The sequence below is a fragment of the Rhinatrema bivittatum genome, chromosome 2, assembly GCF_901001135.1.
Source record: "Rhinatrema bivittatum chromosome 2, aRhiBiv1.1, whole genome shotgun sequence".
Taxonomy (NCBI): Eukaryota; Metazoa; Chordata; class Amphibia; order Gymnophiona; family Rhinatrematidae; genus Rhinatrema; species Rhinatrema bivittatum.
Genome location: NC_042616.1, coordinates 338,973,825 through 338,997,451, shown reverse-complemented (window position 1 = coordinate 338,997,451; position 23,627 = coordinate 338,973,825). Strand labels below are relative to the sequence as shown.

Genomic DNA, 23,627 nt, shown 5'->3' with positions numbered 1-23,627 from the left:
TGCACTCTCCTCTCCCTCTAACACACACAAGCACACTCACTCCTCTCCCTCCTTCACACACACACACACATGAACTCTTATACACACTCCTCTCCCTCTTCCACACGCACTCACTCTCTTCCATACACACACATGCACACTCATTCTCTCTCCTAATCTCGATCTCCATTGGCCATAGCAGCCTCCTTTTTCCCCAGGCCTGCAGGACCATCGCTCCTTTTCTTCCTCCTTCTGCAGTGCAGGCCTGGGTTCCCCCTGTTTCATTTTCCCTAAGTGAGCCTGACACTGCAGCTCTTCCTGCATCTGATCAGAGGGGCTGATGCTGTCCGTTTCTATTCCCCATTAGGAGGGGCCAATGCTGCTGTTGTTCCTCACCCTGCCACATGGGAGCAGCCACTGCTCCTTGTTTTTCTTCTCTGCGTAGCCCCAAAGCACCTCTTCATTTGGGCCCATGATGCTCCAGCCACTCTTTATTCTGTGCTCCTTGGTGAGACTGCACCTTGAATACTGTGTGCAATTCTGGTCACCACCTCTCACAAAAGATATAGTTGCACTGGACAAAGTGCAGAGAAGGGCAACCAAAATGATAAGGGGCTAGGAACGGTTCCCCTATGAGGAAAGGCTAAAGAAGTTAGGACTATTCAGTTTGGAGAAGAGATGACTGAGGGGGGATATGATAGAGATCTACAAAATCATGAAAGGACTTGAACAGGTTAATGTAAATTGATTATTTACTCTCTCAGATAATAGAAGGACTAGGGGGCATTCCAAGAAGTTAGCAAAACAAATGGAAGAAAATGATTTTTCACTCAGCGCATAGTTAAGCTCTGGAATTCATTGCCAGAGGATGTGGTTACAGAAGTTAGTGTAGCTGGGTTTAAAAAAGATTTGGATAAATTCCTAGGGGAAAAATCCATAAACTGCTATTAATCAATAAGGAACAGTAGCTGGAGATCTATTTAATGTTTGGGTACTTGCCAGGTACATTTGATTTAGACCGGCCACCTGGAAACAGGATGCTGGGATTGATGGACCCTTGGTCTAACCCAGTATGACATATCTTATGTTCCTATGATCTTATGTTCTTCTGCAAACAGGGCACCTGGAGAGTGTTGGCCTGGAGATCCTGTAACTTGTTTGAGTCTCTAGGCCAAATCCGGAGAGTTCCCAGGTTTGCTGCAGAGTTTTGCCCCTGCTGTTTGTGGGTACAGAATTCTTTTTTTTGGGGGGGGGGGGGGGGCAGAAATTGTGCACATAGATCTGAAAATATAATCTGTGCACAGTATTTTCTAAGCTCGCCAAAATATCACACTCCCTGGAATAGCTCCCCCAAATGCAACTGAAAGTCGGATCTAGCGTGCATTTTTAGCCAGATTGAGAGAGGGCACCCTTCACAAGGCCCAAGTGACCCAGGTAAATCAATATTTAGCAGCACAAATGGTTTTTAAAATTGCCCTCTTCACTGCAGGTTGCAAACTCTATTTTTAAATGAACTTTGTAAAATCAGCCAAATAAGATTTTCATCTGTTCATCTAATGTAAGTAATAGTACCAATATAGGTTTGTGATTCTAAACTACCTTTGCATTTTTTTAGCTCAAAGCAGTTGACGTTTTGCAGGTATGATAAGGCCATGCCATAAAAAGTTTACATTCTAACTGGGAGATGCATCAAGCCACAGTAGGGCTCCAATGCATGGTAAGCAGCATATATCAAGTGATATATGCTGTTTATCACAGGATGTAGCCCTATCATGGCAATATCATGTGATATACCAGACATTTTGCATAGCCCTGCCTAGATTCCCTCCCGTATTACAATTACCTGCTTTGCGTGGGATTTGCATGCATGAATTTTGCAATTCCATGCAAAGCAGCTCATGAATAGGCAATCTCATGTTAATAAATTAACGCGACTGGCTTAGAAAGTTGTCAACCCTGTTAATTTGACAACATATCCTGAGAAAACATTAATCTAACGTGGGAGTCTCGGGACCCTAACAACGGGTCCTGATACTCCCACTTTCGATTTAAACATCCGACCCTGGGGAAAAAAAAAGGCCTACAGTATAAAAATTGTGCAGGGGTTGAACCTGACACCCCTAGTTACCCCAGGGCCAGATCAAGTGGCAGCCCCAACATCCAATGTGCAAGTTCACATGACGAGAGAACTCCAACTCAAGCCCCCCTGCCTAAAAATGGCAGGCTAAGGTCCCTCCATTTCCATATATAACCAGGCAGGCATTTACACTCTGGCACACCCAACCCCCCATATCAACAAATAACCCTTTGTTGGTATATAGTAGTTCTCTCCCTCTTCCCTCCAGACCATGGCCATAGTCCGATGCCTGGTCCTTGCCCCAGTCATGTGATTGGGGCAAAGACAGGTTGGCACCTTTTTGGAAAATGGTGCCAACCGGGTCCAGGGATAGGGGGCACCCCGTGACCTTTAAAGTGGAGGATTTTGTATTTTTAAGGTAATGGGGTGTGGGAGGGGGCTCAGGGTGGGCCCACTTGAACCCAATAATTCTTGCATCTTGCAGGATTCAGGGGATGGGGTAGGAAACCACTATATACCAACAAAAAGGGTATTTGTTGATACAGGAGGAGTATAAATGCGTGTCTGGTTATATATGGAAGGAGGGTGGGGGGACTTTAGCCCACCATTTTTAGACTTTAGGACTGGGTTGGGGGTCCTCCGCCATTATCCAGGACCCACTCAACACCATCTAGCAGCATCTAGCAGCATCTAGGACCCACTCAACACCATCCAGCTGCATCCAGGACCCACTCAACACCATCTAGCAGCATCCAGGACCCACTCAACACCATCCGGCTGCATCCAGGACCCACTCAATACCATCTAGCAGCATCCAGGACCCACTTAACACCATCCAACTGCATCCAGGACCCACTCAATACCATCCAGCTGCATCCAGGACCCACTCAACACCATCCAGCTGCATCCAGGACCCACTCAATACCCATCCAGCTGCATCCAGCTCACATCCAATTCCATACAACACCCATCCAGCCACAACAGGACTCAGCCACACAGAACTCCTCCTGCTCAGAAAGGACGACATATTGGAGAAAGAATATCTAGAAGGGAATCTTCTTCACTCTAAAATTCATAGAGGCCAAGACACCTCTCCTATCGCCACCCCAAACGGCCACTTTATCTTCTAGGAGACTATATACTATATCTATAATATCTTCTAGGAGACAATATATATTATATTTATAATATCTCCTCAGCAGGCCTTCTGAACATCTACGACATCTTCAATATCTCCTCAGCAGGCCTTCTAAACATCTACAACATCTACAATGATCAACCGGCCACTCACGTACAAATCTCTCATTCCGATCATGATCTCCCCCACCACACAGCTTTTAGGACTCACATTATTCACTATCATCCTTTTCAACGCTCAATCGCTCACAAACAAAACGCTGATTCTCAACGACCTTCTTCAAGATAACAACCCAGACTTCTGCGCCATAACTGAAACATGGCTCAAAACAGCGGACATCGCCCTCATAAACCAACTTCCTACCCAAAACTACGACCTCTTCTCCATCCCAAGGCAAAAAAAAAGAGGCGGGGGTATTTTCCTAGCAGTAAAAAAATCCCTGAGATTCACTCATCATCCGATCAAATCACCATCCAAACTCGAAATAGGCCTCTTTAAATCGGAATTTCTTCAAATTCTCTTAGTTTACGCCCCCCCCAACCCTTCTTGAATGCGATTCCTCTCCAATTCTGGAAATCATAACAACTCACCTAAACTTAGACTCACCCGCCATTATCATGGGAGACTTCAATCTTCACGTGGATAAATCCCCTCTCTCTCCCAACTGCGAAACCTTTCTCACGGCCATGGCAGCCTTGGGTTTTAAGCAACAAATTAACAAACCCACACACAAAGCGGGTCACACGCTGGACCTTATCTTTACTAACTCCAGCATCTCACTCCCAGAACACCCGGAATGCAATAAAGTCCCATGGTCAGACCATACATTAATCTCCACCTCATTCTCACTGTTAAAACCAAGCTACAATTCTCCCCCCTCCCAATCATTTATATACAGGAAAACATGTCCCTCAGAACACCTCGCCAAGCATCTAGCCCCAGATCTTTCGCTCGTAGACGTCTCCACTCCCAACTCAGCCGTCCAATCCTGGTCCAAAATAACTGAATCAGTAGCTAACACGCTATGTCCCCTAACATCAAATAATCCCAAGCACAATGCGCCAAAGAATCAACCTTGGTTCAACGAGGAACTGCGAAAACTCAAACGGACTTTATGACAGAAGGAAAAAAAATGGCGAAAAGCCCCTTCACTCGCATCACTACAGGAATACAAATGTGCCCTCCACCTCTACAAAAACAGTACATTGAAAACTAAAAGAGACTATTACGCCCACAAGATCCATCACCTTATATTTGACTCGAAAGCTCTATTCAACTACGTGTCTAGTCTCACAAGAACCATCATTCCAGCCATCCCAGAGGACCTAGCACAGTCTAAAGCAGATGAACTGGCTCTCTACTTCAACAGAAAAATCTCTGACCTCCTTAATAAGCTGACACCTAACGCAAACGGATCCTCCTACACTACATATCTTCATCCAAACAAAGACATCGCTCTCAACTCTTTCGAACCCATCTCTACTGCTGACATACTAACGATCCTGAAGAAAATGAAACCATCATCACACCCATTCAACCAAATCCCTACCAAAATACTCTTACTAATTCCGGATACCATTTCTAAAACTTTAGCCGACATTATAAATTGCTCCCTAGCTCAGGGTATCTACCCAGATGACCTGAAAACGGCATCAATCAAACCACTACTCAAAAAACCAAACCTTAACACCAACGATCCAGGCAATTTCCGCCCCATTTCCAATCTCCCGTTCATATCAAAAATCATGGAAAAACTGGTTAATACACAATTAGCTAACTACCTTGAGGATCACCATATACTATCGCCCAACCAATTTGGATTCCGCAGAGCAGCAAACACGGAAATGCTACTACTCTCTCTCACAGACTTCCTCCTAGCCGGCATTGATAAAGGACACGCATTCCTTCTAATTCTACTTGACTTTTTGGCGGCATTCGATACGGTCAACCATCACATCCTACTAAACCAACTAGCAAACATCGGAGTTTCAGGCACTGAACATACCTGGTTCAAAACCTTCCTGGAGAACAGAGGTTACAAGGTAAAAATCCATAACAAAGAATCTCATTACCAGCCATCTTCGCTAGGGGTTCCACAGGGCTCCTCCCTTTCACCCACCCTTTTTAATATTTACCTGCTCCCACTCTGCCACCTCCTTACTAAACTAAACTTGAAACACTTCCTATTTGCAGACGACGTTCAGATCGTAATCCCCATAAAAGAATCCATTACAAACACATTAGAATTCTGGGAGAGCTGCCTGAGATTAAACTCCTCCTTAACAGTCTGAACTTAATTCTCAATGCTTCTAAAACGGAATTCCTCATCTTAGCCCATGAAAACAACAGTATCACCACAAACCCACCAGCCAACCTGCAAACCACACACGTAAGAGACCTAGGAGCTATCATCGATAACCGCCTAAACCTAAAACCATTTATTAACCAAACGACCAAGGACTGTTTCCACAAATTATACATCCTCAAAAGAATCAGACCACTCTTCCACTCCCACGACTTCAGAACAATTCTTCAAGCAATTATCTTTTCTAAGCTGGATTATTGTAATTCCATTCTACTAGGCCTCCCTGCTTCTCATACAAAACCTTTACAGATGGTGCAGAACACAGCCGCCAGAATTCTGACCAACTCCAGGAGATTCGACCACATCACCCCGATCCTGAAAGCTCTCCACTGGCTACCGATTCAATACAGAATTATGTACAAGTCCATTACCACCATTTTCAAAGCCATCCAGCATCACGCACCATTAATTCTTCAAATTCCCCTCGAAAAACACACCACTGTCAGACCAACTAGGGAATGTTACAAAGAAGCATTACAGGTTCCACATGCAAAAACCTTCCAACACAAATCACTCGAAGACAGAGCACTATCAACAGCAGGACCACGTTTATGGAACTCCATCTCATCCGAGCTGCGCCAGGAACCGTGCCTACTAACTTTTAGGAAAAGGCTAAAAACCTTGCTTTTTAAAAAAGCCTTTCAGATTAAAGACTGACCCATGTTAATACCATCCCTTAAGTTAGTCATCCCTAGTTAACGGCATCCCATAATTCCAGTATCATGACATCACTTTATTATCTTATGCATCTTCGACTTAACTCAGCCCATGACTTCATTCAAACTTGGCTTTATATTGTATATTATGTAAAGATCCTTTGTAAATGTGTTTTTATCAATTGTCCCCCTTTCTTCTTCTTCTTCCTATTCTCCCAGTTGTATTCTTCCTTGTTTATTGTAACTACAATTCCTGCACCTGTTTAGTTGCTTAAGTTCTCTGTTCAACTCACGACTTGTTAAATGTAAACCGGTTTGATGCGACCCCTGGTCGTGAAAGCCAGTATAGAAAACAGCAAAATAAATAAATAAATAAATAAATAAATAAATAATGCAAACTTGCATGACGGATCTGGATGTTTGGATGTTGGGTCCTCAACTCGAGGCGGCCCTGGGTGAGGAAGAGGGTCAAGTTTGTCCTCCGTATATTTTAGACTTTTTTGGCCAAGGTCTTTTTTCTCTCCTCCTGGCCCTTTAAGGCAATGGCAGCCCCGTGATTTGGGAGCTGCCATCGATGAAAATGGCAGATACTGTGTTGTTTCGCCCCATGGAATTTTACTGCATGAGAAAACAACTCAGCAATACAACTACAATGTTTTTTCAGGGAAGGGGCCCACTATCACTATACCCACCCCCTGTGATAGTGGGTCCCTTCCCGTGAAAAAACACCATGGCTGGATGAATCCAAACCTAATGAGTACTTGAAGCAACAGGAGACAGAGAAACTTTCCCAAGGTCACAAGGAACATCGGGGGGGAGGGGGGGGGGGAGTGGCATTTGAACTCTCAAATCACTAGGCCTCTCCTTCCACGTGTAGCTTTTAATTGTCTTTTGAAAGCCCTGTGATACAGTTTCTGATTGTGTAGCTTCTGCTGACACAAAGCTTGGTAGGACTCTGTTAACAAAAGAGATCGCAGGACTGTATTCAGCGCTCTATGCAACAAAAACACTACCCTGTGGTCTGTGTTACTGAGATTTATATCTCTTTGCTTAATCCAGAGTGAGACAGAGATCAAGAGACAGAAAATTGTGTCTGAGTTTGAAGAATTACTGCAGATTCTGAAAAAGGAAAAGAAGAACCTTCTCTCAAGACTGGAAAAGAAAATGAAGAAGATTCTCCAGAAAATCAAGGAAAATGTGACTCAGCTAGAGAAGCAAACTTTCTCCCTCACGCGACTGATCTCAGAGATAGAGAAGAGTCAGCAGCCAGCTGCTGAGTTACTGAAGGTGACACCTACACATATATTTCTATGGAAGTTACAGATCTGCCACAGGACTCAAGGAATTCACATAACATATCAATAATAATTCAGATTTTTAGCCCATCTTTCCAAAGGATGCTCAAGGTGGCTTACAGAATTCAGATACAATAAATTCCTACCCCCAAGAGCTTACAAACTAAGCAGATACATACATCAAAAGAAGAGAAATTGAGTTACCCAAGGAGTGTCATTGGGATTTCAACCCAGGTTTTATTTTATTTATTTATTAAATGGATTTAACATTTATCTTTCTAAAAACTCACCCAAAGCACAGTACAGCAGCATCCTATACAGCTAACAAAATTACAACCAAATATAAAATCATAAAAATGTAAATAATGTAGTGCTCAAAACCTGACAACTCCATAATCAGGGATCAACATGAAATCTTATGCAGGAATAAATTTAAAACCCAATGCACACCCAGGTCAGACAGGGCCCTATAATAAATCTAGATCACAAAATATCACATAATATTACAACTCTTTTTTTTTTTTTTTGCGTAAACGTTTTTATTGGTGTCAAACATATACAACATTCAGCATCATTGAAAAGAAAATGCCAGAGTATGGCACCGTTTCATTGGTTACCCACCTCCCGACGCCCCCCTAGCATACAGTACATAATACAAATGCGGAGGATAACGTAAAAATAACAATAACAACAATTATAACAACTGGAGGTTAGGGATTGACCATGTGCGAGTTCTAGTTGTTTGTAGCATCAATGAATGCCTTACAACACTCTTTTCTAATAAAAAATAAAATCCTTGCCGACATATATTAATACAAAGATAAAACCTTGTATTAGGGTTGCTCATGTTTTATACTTATTATAAAATCAGAGCAGCCCTAATACAAGGAACAAAATCTTGATAATTTATTTTTATCGCAAGAAGGAAATATTCCATATATTAGTCTCCTAATTTTACTGACCAGAAAATGCCTTTCTAAAAAATCCATGCCTTTAGCAATATTTAAACTTCAAATGATTTATTTCTATTTGACATTCTAGTGGTGAAGTATTCCGAAGTGCAGCTTCTTCAGATGAAAATGCAGGATTCCTAAACATAGCTAAATGGAAAATCTTAAGAAACCATGTACACACTTGAGCCTCAGTTAGAGATCTTAAAGAATGACCAGGAATATAGAAAGAGGCAAGATTGCAAATAAGATGGTCCCTTACCTCTTAATGCTGTGAAGGCCTGACATTTTCCCTGGCTCTCAGCCCACTACTCTAATCACTAAGCCACTCTTTCTCCTTGAAATAATTTCCATTTGGCTTCATAAAAATGAAGTGTTCTGGGGGAATTTCAGGAGGGGAAGGGACGTGGTACTATGGATTTATGAGCAAACCTTAAAGTTTCAGAAGAGATAATTAAAAAACAGCAAGCTGTTTACACATAAAACTTTACGCTTCATTTTACAATGGGTAAAGTTACATGCAGGTATTTACCTACATAACAACCTTATATTCAAACAGAATTTAATTGAATATCTTGTGTTTGAAAATCTGGAGGTTCAAATTCAGACAAGAGTCCAGATAGCAAAGTTAGGGCTGGATTCATCATTCTTTGCAGAATGATGAATCCAGCGAAAAAGGGGCGGGGGGCGAAAGGGGGGGCAGGCCTGCGAAAGGCCACAGCCGTTCACACCACAGCCTTTCGCACAAATAGCACCACCGTAAAAGGTGGTGCTATTTGCCGTGCTACTGCCGGCGATAATGTCCCTCTCATTATCGCCGGCAGTGGTGCCGCGGCCGACTCCTCCCCCTCCCCCTCCCCACCCCGACTCCTCCCCTCCAGCTTATTTCCATCCTATCGCATGCGAAAAGGCCCTTTTCACGTGCGATAGGGGTTTATCGCGTGAGTTAGGGCCCTAACGCACACGATAAACGCTTAGAAAATAACTCCCTTAGACAGATAAACTTATCTGGCAAACTTTGGAGATATATTCAATAGTGCAGCCACACTATTGATTATAGTTGGCTACCTTAACAATAGCAGCCAACTTTAGGTCAGGTCTTTAGCCCCACCAGACTTAGCAAGCTAAGTTAACCGGCTATCTGAATATCAGAGTTAGTTACTTTAGCTGGCTAAATCAACTCCTCCCAGTTATTAGCCAGCTGGAATTTAGCCAGATAAGTGCCCAAATATTCATTTAGCCAGTTAACCTGAGTTAGCCGGCCAAATGCTTTTGAATATGGTCCTTTGGGTTGTTTTCTGCAAGTTTGAAATTACTCTAATAGCATTGCAGTTAATCACATGACTAAGAATTTTCCCTACAGCATGCAGATGACTATAAACCCCATGGGAGCCAATTACAGCACACAGATTCTGCCTTAGAGAGAAGGAGGGATTTGTAGAAGGGTTTCACTTCTTCGAGTTCTTGTAATTGTGAGATCTTCTCTCTGGAAAGCGCATTGGCAAAGATCTCCACATTGTTATGAGAAAATGTCTGTTGTCTGATCACATCTTTTGGCTTACTGCTCATCCTCAGGCCACATGAGTGGTCAGACCAGAATTGGATCCATTGATGGATTCTTTCCTTATGGTAAAAAATACACACTCAGGTTTCTTGCTAATTCCAAGAGTTTCATCTTCTTGTATACCAATATATTGTTAATGTGAAATGTTTGGATTTAGAAACTTCATTACAGGGAATAAAGAGAGAAGACATTTTTGGGAGAAATCTTTACTTTCATTCAGTTGCATTTAGAATTAATTAAACTTCTATCTTCAATGGACAGAGTGCTGAGGATCTATTATTAGTCTGTAACTATTTTAGGAAGTAGTTATACAAGCCAGTTACACATCTCTTTTATTTTCTGTCTCCAGTAAATAAAATGTCTATGGGTAGGATCTAGAGTGGGGAACAGAAACTTAACTTTAATATCACATTCAGTTCCTGGAGCTCTGCTTCAACAGCCACAATAGCACTGTTAAGTTACCATCGAGTGTGGTAGGATATACCCAGCCCTCACCAACAGCTCCATCTCTTGAAGTAGAAGCTAATAAGAGTCTCATTCTATCTGGCCTTTCTCCTTTCACCAGAGGAGTTCTTATAAGAAAATCCATCAGATTCATCCTTTCTTCTTATTCCTTCTCATGTATCTTTTATTTGGAGCTCCCAATGCTTGGCCCCTTAGCAAATTGTTTATTGCCTCTGGGAAACAGGAGGGATAATCCTATGACATTAGTTAAAGTTTATTTTCTCCATAAACCAACTACTTTGTGATTTTAGGACTGTGTATGGAATACCCTACAGTATATTATATTATTTATTTATTTATTTATTTAGTGATTTTTTTAGTGATTTTTTTATATACCGCAGCACGTTAAAAACATCACCTCGGTTTACAAAGAACACTAAATCAGCAACAGGCTTTACAATCAAATGAAATTAAAATGAAATGAATGCTCATAATCCGTGGAATGGAACTAGAAATAATTTGTCTTATTTCCCCTCTAGGATGTGAAGGATACCCTGAGCAGGTACACTTACTTTTCTGACCTTTTCTGTGTGTCTGTATAATTTTTTTTTAATGGGAAAAATAGAAGCTCATTGACTGGTGCGAGAGTGGGAGAAATAGTATTGGAATAGGGGGAGGAGGTAGGATTGAGTGAGGAGAGAGAGGATTAAAGATGGGAGGAAGCTCTGAGAGGAAATGGAGGAGAGAGGAAGAATGGAGAGGAGGTCCAGAGAAAGGCAACTAAAATGGTGTGGAGTCTTCACCAAAAGACGTATGAGATGAGACTTCAGGACCTGATCATGTATACCTTAGAGGAGAGGATGGACATTTAAATATTTGAAAGATATTAATACACAAATAAACCTTTTCCAATGGAAAGGAAGCTATAGAATTAGGGATCATAGCTTGAAACTACAAGGAGGTAGATGCAAAAACATCCGAAAATATCTTTTTATGGAAAGGGTGGAGGATGCATGGAATGCCCTAATGGAGGAGGTTGTGGAGACAGATAGTATTAGGATTCAAGAAAAGCATGGGATAAACACAGTATATACCTTATTGGCAAGGACATGGAAATAAAACACTGGTAACCTGCACTAAGCAGTGGTTTAACCCAAAACCTCATTGAAATGATTGTATTGTGCTTCCAAAAAAAGAACTGGGGTAACCTGCATGAAGCAGCAATTACAACCCTAAAAACCTTGCTGGGCAGACTAGATGGGTCTTTTTCTACTGAAATTTACTATGAGAGAGAAGGAGACTCGCAGACCTTATCTCTCTTTCCTATCTTTACTCTCCCTCTTTTCTGCCTGCCATGACCAAACTTTTCTCCCATCAACATCTGGACCTCATCTATTCGCTCCCAATCTGCCTCTCCATGAATCCCCTCTGCATCCTGCATGAAACTCCATTTTATGGAACTCTTTCCCATCCCTGTCCTGCCAGAATTAGTATCCCCTAAACCGTAGTGAGGAGGGAGAATTTGGGGCAGTCTGATCTAGCACTAGCAGCATGCAGTAATTGTGGGGGACTGAACTGCCTGATGTGTGTCCACACCTCTCCCTGACTACCATGAGGACAAGGTCCATAAGCACATGTGAGCCAGCAGTCCCTTCAATTAGTGCATGCTGTCACTACAGCTTCTGATGGATCAGTGACTTGTTTTAACACCTCCCCACACTTGAAGAGAGAAAAGAGAAAAGGTTTGTGACACCTACTCTAAGCAACAGGAGTTTTGGATTGGGGCAGAATAGCACAAATGGTTTCCAGTGATTCTGCAGAGATTAGTAACTAGAGATGTGAATCGTGTGATCGATCGTCTTAACGATCGATTTCGGCTGGGGGGGGGGAGGGAATTGGATCGTCGCAGTTTTGTTTTTTTAAATATCGGGTAAATCGGGGGAGGGCGGGAAAACCAGCACACTAAAACAACCCTAAAACCCACCCCAACCCTTTAAAATAAATCCCCCACCCTCCCGAACCCCCCCAAAATGTCTTAAATTACCTGGGGTCCAGTGGGGGGGTCCCGGTGTGATCTTCCACTCTCGGGCCACAGGTGCATTTGATAGAAATGGCGCCGGCACATTAAAACAACCCTAAAACCCACCCCGACCCTTTAAAATAAATCCCCCACCCTCCCAAACCCCCCCAAAATGTCTTAAATTACCTGGGGTCCAGTGTGGGGGGGGGTCCCGGTGAGATGTTCCACTCTCGGGCCACAGGTGCATTTGATAGAAATGGCGCCGGCGCTACCTTTGGTTCCTGTCCCCCGACGTCGCAAGCGTAGGAGATCGCTCCCGGACCCCCGCTGGACCCCCAGGGACTTTTGGCCAGCTTGGGGGGGCCTCCTGACCCCCACAAGACTTGCCAAAAGTCCAGCGGGGGTCCGGGAACGACCTCCTGCACTCGAATCGTGTTGCCGTACTGCAAAATGGCGCCGGCCATATGGCCGGCGCCATTTTGCAGTACGGCAATATGGCCATACGGGCGGCGCCATGAGTATTGCAAAATCGCCATGAGTATTGCAAAATCCCCACATGAGTATCCCCCCATGAGTATTGCAAAATCCCCACAAGACTTGCCAAAAGTCCAGCGGGGGTCCGGGAACAACCTCCTGCACTCGAATCGTGTTGCCGTACTGCAAAATGGCGCCAGCCGTTCCCGGACCCCGCTGGACTTTTGGCAAGTCTTGTGGGGGTCAGGAGGCCCCCCCAAGCTGGCCAAAAGTCCCTGGGGGTCCAGCAGGGGTCCGGGAGCGATCTCCTACGCTCGCGACGTCGGGGGACAGGAACCAAAATGGCGCCGGCGCCATTTCTATCAAATGCACCCGTGGCCCGAGAGTGGAACATCACACCGGGACCCCCCCACTGGACCCCAGGTAATTTAAGACATTTTGGGGGGGTTCGGGAGGGTGGGGGATTTATTTTAAAGGGTCGGGGTGGGTTTTAGGGTTGTTTTAGTGTGCCGGTTTTCCCGCCCTCCCCTTCCCCTCCCCTTCCCCCGATTTATGATTTTTCACGATAAATCGGGGGAATTCCTATTATATATCGCCTCTAACGATTTTTAACGATTTAAAATATATCGGACGATATTTTAAATCGTCAAAAAACGATTCACATCCCTACTAGTAACTTCTATAACAATGACCAGATTATGCAGACTTTGCTAGATCCACATGATCATGGGAAACCAAGGGTCCTTGGTATATCTCTTTCCCAGCAATTGTCCCATCTCTATCTCCTGCAAATGACCATCTCCCAGAATAATCCCAGTGACTTTCTTATCCATAAGTATAATTGCTGCTTCATGCAGGTTACCCCAGTTCCTTATTTGGAAGCACAATACAATCATTTCAATGAGGTTTTGGGTTAAACCACTGCTTAGTGCAGGTTACCAGTTCTTGCCAATAAGGTATAAACCTGAAATCTTTTCTCAGCAACCTGGAATCTTTTTGAACTTGCTTCTTTTTCCCCATTGGGAAAAATTGGAATGTGAAAGCCACTGCTGGACCTAGTCTGGTACCATTTAATTAGAAAATTACAACTGTCCATTGGTATATTTCGCATCGCCTTTCCCTTCTCTGTCCCCTGGGGTGAAGATTTCCCAGAATAATCCCAGTGACTCTTTTACCAATAGGTATATCTAATTCCTTTCACTTGTCCCAGCTCTTTCCCCTAAAGGTGAATCTCTCCAAAAATAATCTCAGTGACTCTCTTACTTATAGATATCAGAAAGGGCAGTTTCCAGAATCAAAGGCTGTTTCTACTGACCTGAATATGGGTATTCATCTGAGCTATCCTGAGCAATTGAAGACATGTATCACAAGGTTTGGAGGTAAGGAAGAATCATGCTTTTAAACTTTTGATTTCTATATTGTATTAAGTTATTAGCAAATATATGAGTTTATCAGATATAGATTTACAAGCAGTTTGTGCAGTTGAGACATTTCTACTTTCTTTCCATTTCTCTGCTTGTGCTCCTGCCCCCATGTTCTCCTATTTTTTATTTTCTCACTTTCTCTTACACTTGACAAAATCTCTATATTGCAAAATTTATCATATGAAATACATTTTAAATCTAAATATATATTTTTTCTTAATATATTTTATATACAAACCTGTGGAAATAAAAATCTGATAAATTGTTTCCTGATGTTTAACTATGTATAAGATGATGGAAAATTATTTTATTAAAGAAATAATATGGAAACATTTAGCCTTACCTGATAATTTCCTTTCCTTGAATCTTGCTATACCAGTCCTGATGTATGGGTTTTCTCCCCCTAGTAGCAGAAGGAGACAGAAGACATACCTTTTTCTGTGACATCATCACTGGTTGTGACCATGGTGCAGCTCCAGCACAAAGCCAGTATGTCAAAGCCATGGAAGAAAAACTAACTGATTTCATATTTCAAGTAGCATGGGAGTGAGCCCTTACTGCTTTGACAGCCTCAAAGGTGAACCTACAGATCCTATGACAACAGTTGGAAAATGCGCCCTGAAGCGGGCAGACTGGAGCTTCACTTATACCAGCCACCTTCCCCATAGGTTGAGCTCTTGGGTTCTGGCAGCTGGCAGGCAGGTCCCTAGGGTGGAAGTGAGAGCACGAGTCCAAGTGCATGCCGGGGTCAGGACAGGCAGCAGTCTGGAGATAATGGCGACAGGCCAAGGCTCAGAGCAGGCAGCAGACAGGTGGAGTCAGGTATAAATCAAGAGGTTAGGTCCAAGCAGCAGGCAAGCATGGTCAGGTCCAATGCAAGAAGTCAGAAACAGGAGATCAGGCCAGGGGTGGTGCAAGCACAGATTATGGGTGAATTCTTCCTTGAGGCACTGAAATGCCTGGATAGCGCTGTCAGTTCAATTCTTGGTATCTGAACCCTTTTTAGTAAGAGTCAGTGTCGAGTAGCCATAGATAAATTGCCTGTAATAGTTCACAAACCCGAGGAAGTGCTGCAGGGCTTTGAGGCCCACGTCGAGGCAACTTCAGGATGGCTTTCAGTTTCTCCAGGTCCATGCATAGGCCTTGCCAGGAAATGATTTAACCATGGAATGAGAATTCCTTCTGTTTAAAGGTACACTTTCAAACTTTGCATAAAGGTGGTGCTCATGGAGCCTCTGGAGAACTTGATTCACATGATCTCGATGTTCCCTTAGTGATTTTGATAAGACTAGGATATCATCCAGATATATCACTACATGCGAATAGAGAAAATCCTAAAAAATCTCATTGACCATAAACTGAAAGACCGTAGGGGTATTGCATAACCCAAAGGGCATCACCAGGTACTCAAAGTGGTCTTTCATTCATTACCCTCTCAGATTCTAATCAAGTTGTATGCCACTCGCAGATCAAATTTGGTAAATATATGCACCCATCTGAGATGGTCGAAGAGCTCTATAATTAATGGGAGAGGGTATCAGTTCTTCTTGGTAATTATATTGAGCCCATGGTAGTCAATGTGCGGGCATAGCAAACTGCCTTTTTTTTCCCACAAAAAAGAAGCTGGCCCGGCAGGTAACAAGAAAGGGTGAATGATCCCCCTATTCAGATTCTCTTTGATATATTTGGACATTGCCTTTGTCTCTGGCACAGAGAGTGGGTAGACTCTACCCCTAGGAGGTACCTTCCCTGGAATCAAGTCAATGGTACAGTCGTAGGAGCAATATGGGGGCAAGACTTCAACCTGCTGTTTGCTAAAGACATCCACAAATGTGGCGTATTGCAGAGGCAGACCCGGTAGCTCCAGGATGACTGCTTGGGTGAGGTGTACAACAGGCGAGACCTTAGAGACACACTGCTTGTGGGAGCGGGAGCTCCATCAGCCAATCTGTAGAATATCCCAATCGATGAGAGTCTGATGTGATATGAACCAGGATAGGCCTAAGATGACAGTATTGACTGCTTTGGGAAGCACATACAAGCTGATCTGTTCTCCGTGCAGGAGAGTGGTCTGCATAACCAGTGGGACAGTAGACATCGTAAGGGTTCTCCATGGACAGAAGAGATGGTGACTGCAGTGTCCAATGTGACAGTTGGGATACCATACTGATGCACCAAGGACTCATGAATGAAGCTGTCTCCAGTGCCGGTATCATGGAAGGCTTGTGTATCAACGTAGGTATCCCCGAATAAGAGATGTATTGGGACTAGCATTTGTGGAGAGGAACATGATCAATCTAAGGTGTCCTCTCCTACCAGGTCTAGGTCCTGGAGTTTCCTGGCTTGGCTGGACAACAACGGCACAATATAGGCACAAGTTAAGACATTGGCGCCTCTGCTTCTTCTCAATGAGGAGGCCACCTGGAGACCACTGGCCATTGGAATCTAGGAGCAAGGTGAACAAGACGATGAGCCAAGCCCTTCTTGCAAGCCCATTCTTGAAATCTGAGGTCCAGGAGTATGGCCAGACTGATTAAGTGCTCCAATGTATCTGGCAGATCCCATCCAGTCAGTTCATCTTTGATATGCTTTGACACTCCTTGCCTGAAGTTGGCTATTAAGCTATCACTGCCCCATTGGAGTTCAGATGCCAGCATGCAGAAATGAACCATGTATTCCCCAACAGACTGGAAGCCTTGTCTGATCTGCAGAAGCTTAGTGGCCGTAGAAGACATGTGGTTGGGCTCATTTTAAATTATGCAGAATTCTCGCAGGAAGTTGTTCAGATTCCCTAAGAGTGAATCAGCTCTTTCCCAAAGGGGTGAAGCCCAGACCAAAGCAGACCCACCCAACAGGTGACTTTGAGCTGATCAGATGGGAAGAGAAGTGCTTGCAATTCAAATTGCATCCAGCATTGATTCAAGAAGCCTCTTTACTCAGTGGGATCCACTCATACCATGGAGGAGAAGGCAAATGAAGTGTGAATGTAGCAAGCCGAACCAAAGGTGTTGGAGCAAGTGCCATGGGAGCTGGATGAGCAGCCTTAACCTGAAGATAACTGGCTATTGTTTTCAATTGGTCTTGTTACTGTTTCAACTGATGGGCTAAACCGGCAATGGTGGAGGCCTGCAATTTGGCTGCTGATATCATGACCGCAACAAACTGTTATGAGTAGCATGGGAGTGAGCCCTTAGTGCTGTGGTGTAGTTGATGCAGCCTTGTAGCTGACAGCTTGCAAGTGCACCCTGAAGTGGGACAGGCTGGAGCTTCACCTATACCAGCCATCTCTCCTGTAGTTTGAACCCTTTGGTTCTGGCAGCTGTCAGGACTTAGGTGGATCCCTAGGGTGGTAGCAAGAGCCCAAGGATATGCCAGGGTTATGACAGGCAGCAGACTGGAGATACTGGAGACAGGCCAAGGGTCGGGGCAGACGGCAGACAAGTAGAGTCAGGTACAAGGCAAGAGTTTAGGTCCAGGTGGCAGGCGAGATGGTTAAGAGGCAACTGGAGGTTTATTTTTCACTTCCTCTTTTTCTTTTTCTTCCTCTTCCTCTTCATTAATCCAAGAAAATTTTGTAAGGATCATCTTTTGGAGAATCCTTTAACTGTTTCTAATTATATACATGCTATTTAAGAGTTTGAATTGTTAAATTTGGCGGATCACAGATCAGTCCCTTGAACCGCTGCACTCACTCCACATGCTGACAGCCTCTTCCACAGCAAGGACGCTGCCCACAGATGAACTCCACCAAGAGCAGCCCACAAGGCCCGGACACCACATTGATTGGACTCCTTCTGAGGCTGCCTATGCGCATTCTAATACTTAAAGAGCCCACGGTGGGAAAGTCCCTGTGGCACTCTTTGATGACATCACCAGGATCTCCCTATATAAGGTGCTCCTGTTCAACAGGAGACGTCAGTAACAGGAGATCAGGCCAGGTGTGGATGAGGACACATGAACAGACACTGGACAAGACTGGGACAAGGAGACAAGGCTGGATGAAAGAGGCTGGACACAGGAATACCGAAACCAAGTAACACTGAGGCACAGGAAATGCAGCAGGAGCAACATGCACTGCACTGTGCAGGAGACCCATTGTTGAGGCATTTCTGGCTTCAACTGGAACCACCACAATCTCCTTAGGCGGCTCCACAAACTGGATGATCTCAAGCATTTTGTGCCTGGCATGCTCCTGTCAATAACTGAAATGCCATCACCTTCACAAAACCTTCAAAGGTTAAGTCTTCAGGCGGAGACTTCCTTTACTTCTCTGGAGGAGAAGGTTCTGAAGAGAGACCCTCAGAGCCTTTGGAGGAGGACTCAGAGCGTCATCCCCCCAGGGATCATAGGGTTCCTCATCTTCACTGTAAGCTAGAGGGGATGGGTCCCTAGATGCTTGTCCTTCATCCAGAGGTGCAGGCACCAGTAGAACTGGATGGGGGGGGGGGGGGGCGGCAGACCTCAGCGTCTCTGCCAGCCTTAGTGGAGCTTCCTCCTCGGAGGAACAGACAATGACCACTGTATTGGTAGGGGAGGCTTTGGTGCCCCGCCGGACACTGATACTGTCCCAGGAACCAGCACCAGCTGGGTTGTTAATGCACCAATGAGCACATTGAGCTTCTCCAGAAGCGGTACGAGGACGGGCAGCAACAGGTCCGGTGTTATTGGTGCCACAGGACCTAAGCCCTGCAGCGCCTGGTCCACCGCTAGTTGGACTCAGCGCTCCAGCTCCTCTTTGAACATTGCCAGTGCTAACACTGACTGGGAGGAAGGAGTGGCCAGATCCTCTTCGGACCCTCAAGGTGGATCGGTGACTGGCATCAGGACCGGTGGAAACTGTCACAGACCCCCAGCACCGATGGAGGATTGGCATTCCTTACCATGGGGTTACTTCAGGGGCATCATGGAAAAGCTGGTGCATCCCCATTCCTGGCACAGTACATCAGTGGGGACTGGTGCCAATGCTTCTTCAGCTTCCCTCGATGCTTGGCCCAGTCTTTCCCCGGTGCTGAGGCTAATGATGAGGAACCCAATGTCCTCGGTCTTGAGTAGATCAATGATGGTCGGTCTCATGGTCCCCTGTCCCCCAGTGGCATTGACGAAACAGATGGTCCTGTTGATGGTTCATTGTCCATCTGTGCAGCTCCTTGGTCCTTCAGTGCTGATGGCTCGGACTTCTTTGACCAGAAGAATTGCTCCAACTTGTAGAGTCAAAGCCGGATGTCATGCGATGCTCCCAAGCAGAGGACACATATCTCATGTGGATCTGTGCTGGATATGGTCCTCGAGCACCAGGGGTTTCGCCAAAAACCAGAAGTGGCCATGACAGACGAAACAAAAGGGGCACAAACTGAAGGGGATGGTGGCGCGTGGCTGCGATTGCTGGTGGGGCGGCAATAGCCAGCAGGCACCAATGCACTGCTGCCACAAGGAATCAACTGCAAAAGGAAACTTACGCAAATCGTCAAAAATCTGACTAGGAGACATTATGGGAGGGCTCTGAGAGGGACCAGGCAATGGAACAACAAAGAAAAACCACAAAAAATGTGAGAAACTAAAGTTTTCCACAAGGCCAAAAATAGCCAAAATGAGTTCACTCACACCACGAGGCTGACAGCTCCATGGAAAAAGAGAGACTGGAGAGGGACCCCGAAAGGATGCATGGTATAGGGCATGCTGGCTATGCTCAGTGTACCTAGTGAAAGTTCTAGCATGTGTTCTGCATCAGGGCTTCATCACCTATGTGTGAGGAATACCATCCTGCTTATCCTCGGAGAAACTAATTTCCTGCATAGGGAAGGGGAGCAAAAACTTTCTTCTCACCCTCTCTCTCACACATACACCCACACCTACCCCTAATACTGTATCATTCCCTTGGGTTTTTGCAACCCAAATGCATAACCCTGCATTTTTCTGCATTAAATCTTGGTTGCCAAACTCTATCATTCATCAAGCTTCGCTAGATCCCTCATCATGTTTTTCTACATTTCCCTGGGTGTCTGCCCTGTTGTAGATACATAATCTGCTTATGGCAACATTGTTTTAAGTATGCCTAATCAGTTCAAAGACAGCCTCTGGGAGTGGAAATCATTAAATCTGTAAACAGGAACCACTAACAATTCTGAATTATCTGACAAATAAACAATAAAACAATTTTAAATCGTCTTGTTATTTCCAAGTATAGTGAACTTAAAACAAGAAGAGCATTTATATTTTGTAAGTATATGTTTATGGTTATATTCTAGTGTCGCATAAGCATTCACACAAGTGACACTTTTACCATAGCCATAGATGTCAGGCTAGTTGAACAAGCAATTCACAATATTTCATAGGAAGCCCATTTTCAATGGTTTGCATAAATCACCAAATGTATGTGTAAATGTGCCTATGAAAATTTATACTAGTATTATATAAACTGTGAAATACCATGCATTTCTGCCCCAAAAGTATGTACATATGTTTCAGTAGGTATATATATTTATAATGCATGAAAGCACATACTTTCACTATCCATTTTATAAAATCATGTGCTTATATTTTACATGTTAAAGCAAGTTTGATTACCTTAAATGACGTTTTTCATAGATAGCAGGATGAATTAGTCATGCTGTCTTGGGTGACATCATCCAACAGTGCACGATGCAGAGCTCTCTCTCAGTGGCAGAGCTTTTCTGCTCTGCTCATACATGGCAGTTCCCACGCAATCAACCAAAGTCAAATCTCCTCAGTTCATTACAAAGTCCCGTGGAGGGTAGAAACTAACCAGGAAGGGAGGGTATGCATGGTTGATTCATCGTTTGAGCTAAGGAAAACACCATTTACAGTAATCAAACTTGCTTTTTTCTGTTGATAAGCAAGCTGAATTAACCATGCTGTCTTGGAGTCCCAAGCTAAGGGTTGCAACTACTTTGTCTCTTGCTACAAGTAGCTTCTTTTCTTTTCTTTTTTTTTTGCAAGTCGTCTTTCTGAGTGGTAATCTCTACCCCTCATGGATAGAACTCAAACTCGCTCTTCCCACTGACCTGTCCAAGGCTGAGTTCTGGTCCAGGCAGTAGTGGGCTGTAAAAGTGTGTACACATGACCATGTTGCAGCTTTGCAAACGTTCACAATAGTTACGTTTTTCAAGTGCACTATGGAGGAAGCAGTAAATCTGACTTGATGTGCCTTGACCTTAGCAGGGAAACTGAAGAATAGCAGAACTGTGTACAGTCTATGATCCAGTTTGAAAGAGTAACTGCCACTCCTAGTTTATTAGGGTTGAAAGAAATGAACAGTTGTTGAGCTTTTCTATGGCTCTGCAATCTTTGCTTGTAATAAGCTATGGCCCGTTTACAATCCAATGTATACACAGTTATTTCCTGCTGGATTTGGTGTGGCTTGGGGAATAAAGTTGGCACTGCAATTGACTCATATAAAAGTTGGAGACCACCTTCAGTGGGAGCTTTGGGTGTGATCAGAGAACCACTTTGTCATGGAAAAACTGTAGGTAAGGCGACATGTTCTTATTTATATTCTTATGTGTACCAAGGCTTGAAGCTCACTTACTCATCATGCAGAAGTGATGGTCAGCAAGAATAAGACTTTCTATGTTAAGAACTTTAGTGGGGCTGACTCTTGTGGTTCAAAGGGCGTCTTCATAAGGGCACAAAGAACAATGTTAATATCCCAAGGAACAGAAGAACTCCCCTCATGAATCTTGATAGGAGCTGGTATAATGAAATGGAAAGTCCCTTCTCTTGCGAATGATACACTGCGATAACATTCAGATGAACTCTGACCGAAGATGTCTTTAGACCCCTCTGGTAAAGATGGTATAAATAGTTGAGTATTTGTTTTGGGAGGCAAGTGAAAGGGTCAAGAGAGTGTGTTGTACACCAATTGGAGTAGTGTTTCCATTTGAAAGAATAGTTCCTACGAATCAAAGGGTTTCCTGGTGGAAAGTAGGATGTCTTGTATAGGTGGTAACAGTAATAGTGCTAAGACCTTGCTCTTAACATCCATGAAGTGAGGTGCAGAGAGGAGACTGAATGTAGCAGGGTTCCCTCCTCCTGTGTCAGAAGGTTCAGGTAACCCTCTAGGAGTCTTGGAGGTTTTATTGACATAGGCACTAGATAGGCATACCAAGGTTGTCTGGGCCAGGCCGGGGCTATCAGAATCATTTCTGCCTCATCCTGGATACATTTTCTGTATTGTGCATGTGATGAGGGGAACTGGAGGAAAAGCGTATAGAAGGCCTGCTGACCATGACAGAAGGAACGTATCTTACGAAATTCTGTTATGGCTGGGTAGCACTGAGCAAAAACATTCCAGTAGGTCTATCCACGATATGCCCCACTGGTAGAAGACGTTATTTGCTATTTGTTGGTCCAGAGACCACTCGAGTGGAAGAAACATTCTGCTAAGTCCATCCACTTGGACGTTTTCCACATCGGGCAAGTATATTGCCTGAAGGTTGATGGAGCGATTGACTGCCCAATCCCATATCAGAACCGCCTCCTTGAACAACATTAGAGAACCATACCCTCCTTGCTTGTTTATGAAAAACATAGCTACTTGGTTGTCCATGTGTATCATTACAGTTTTGCTCTTGAGTAAATGCTTGAACGCCACCAGGGCATAGCAAATTGCTCTGAGTTCTAACAAGTTGATTTGCAATGTTGTCTCCTGCCCTGACAACTGGCCTTGTGTCTTGTATTGGAGGTGGTGAGCCTCCCAACCGTGGGAGGATGCATCCATCATGAGGATCAGTTGATGTGGGGGTGGATGCAAAGGTGCTGTGATCCTCAGGACTTCTGGATTCATCCACCAAGTAAAGTCTTGTTTCATTGAAGCAGTGAGGAAGATTCTGACAGAATGTGGCTATTGAAACTGCGACCATTAAGCTTTCAGGACCCATTGCAGTCATTGCATATGTAGACGAGTATGGGGAACTACATGGATGGCTTCCACCATATAGCCCAGGATGACCAATAGTTTGCAAACCGTAGTTGAGGCTTGAGCATTCTATTGTGAGACATGATAGTGTAGACGTTCCCCTCTGTCTCAAGGGAGGAATACTTTCAACTGGAGGTGTCTATTCTTGCTCCTATAAACTTCAAGACCTGTGTCAGGTTTAGAAATGTCTTTTCATAATTTATTAGGAAGCCTAACTCCTCCAGGCATTGTATTGTGCTCCCCCTCCACTCCCTCCCCTCCTCTCATACCCCTCCCACTCCCCTTCCCCCTCCTCACACACACACA

General features: G+C 44.2%; 1 protein-coding gene across 2 annotated transcripts in view; it reads left to right on the top strand.

Moving 5' to 3' along the window:
* Positions 1–23,627, top strand: part of LOC115084669 (zinc finger protein RFP-like) — a 64,502-nt gene that overhangs the window by 29,743 nt on the left and 11,132 nt on the right. The window contains exons 3-5 of one of the 2 annotated variants that reach the window (XM_029589848.1): positions 7,275–7,502; positions 11,008–11,030; positions 14,232–14,341. In XM_029589848.1, the coding sequence (XP_029445708.1) occupies positions 7,275–7,502; positions 11,008–11,030; positions 14,232–14,341 (361 nt within the window). The remainder of the gene's footprint in view (positions 1–7,274; positions 7,503–11,007; positions 11,031–14,231; positions 14,342–23,627) is intronic. The other variant, XM_029589849.1, reaches the window with a different exon arrangement.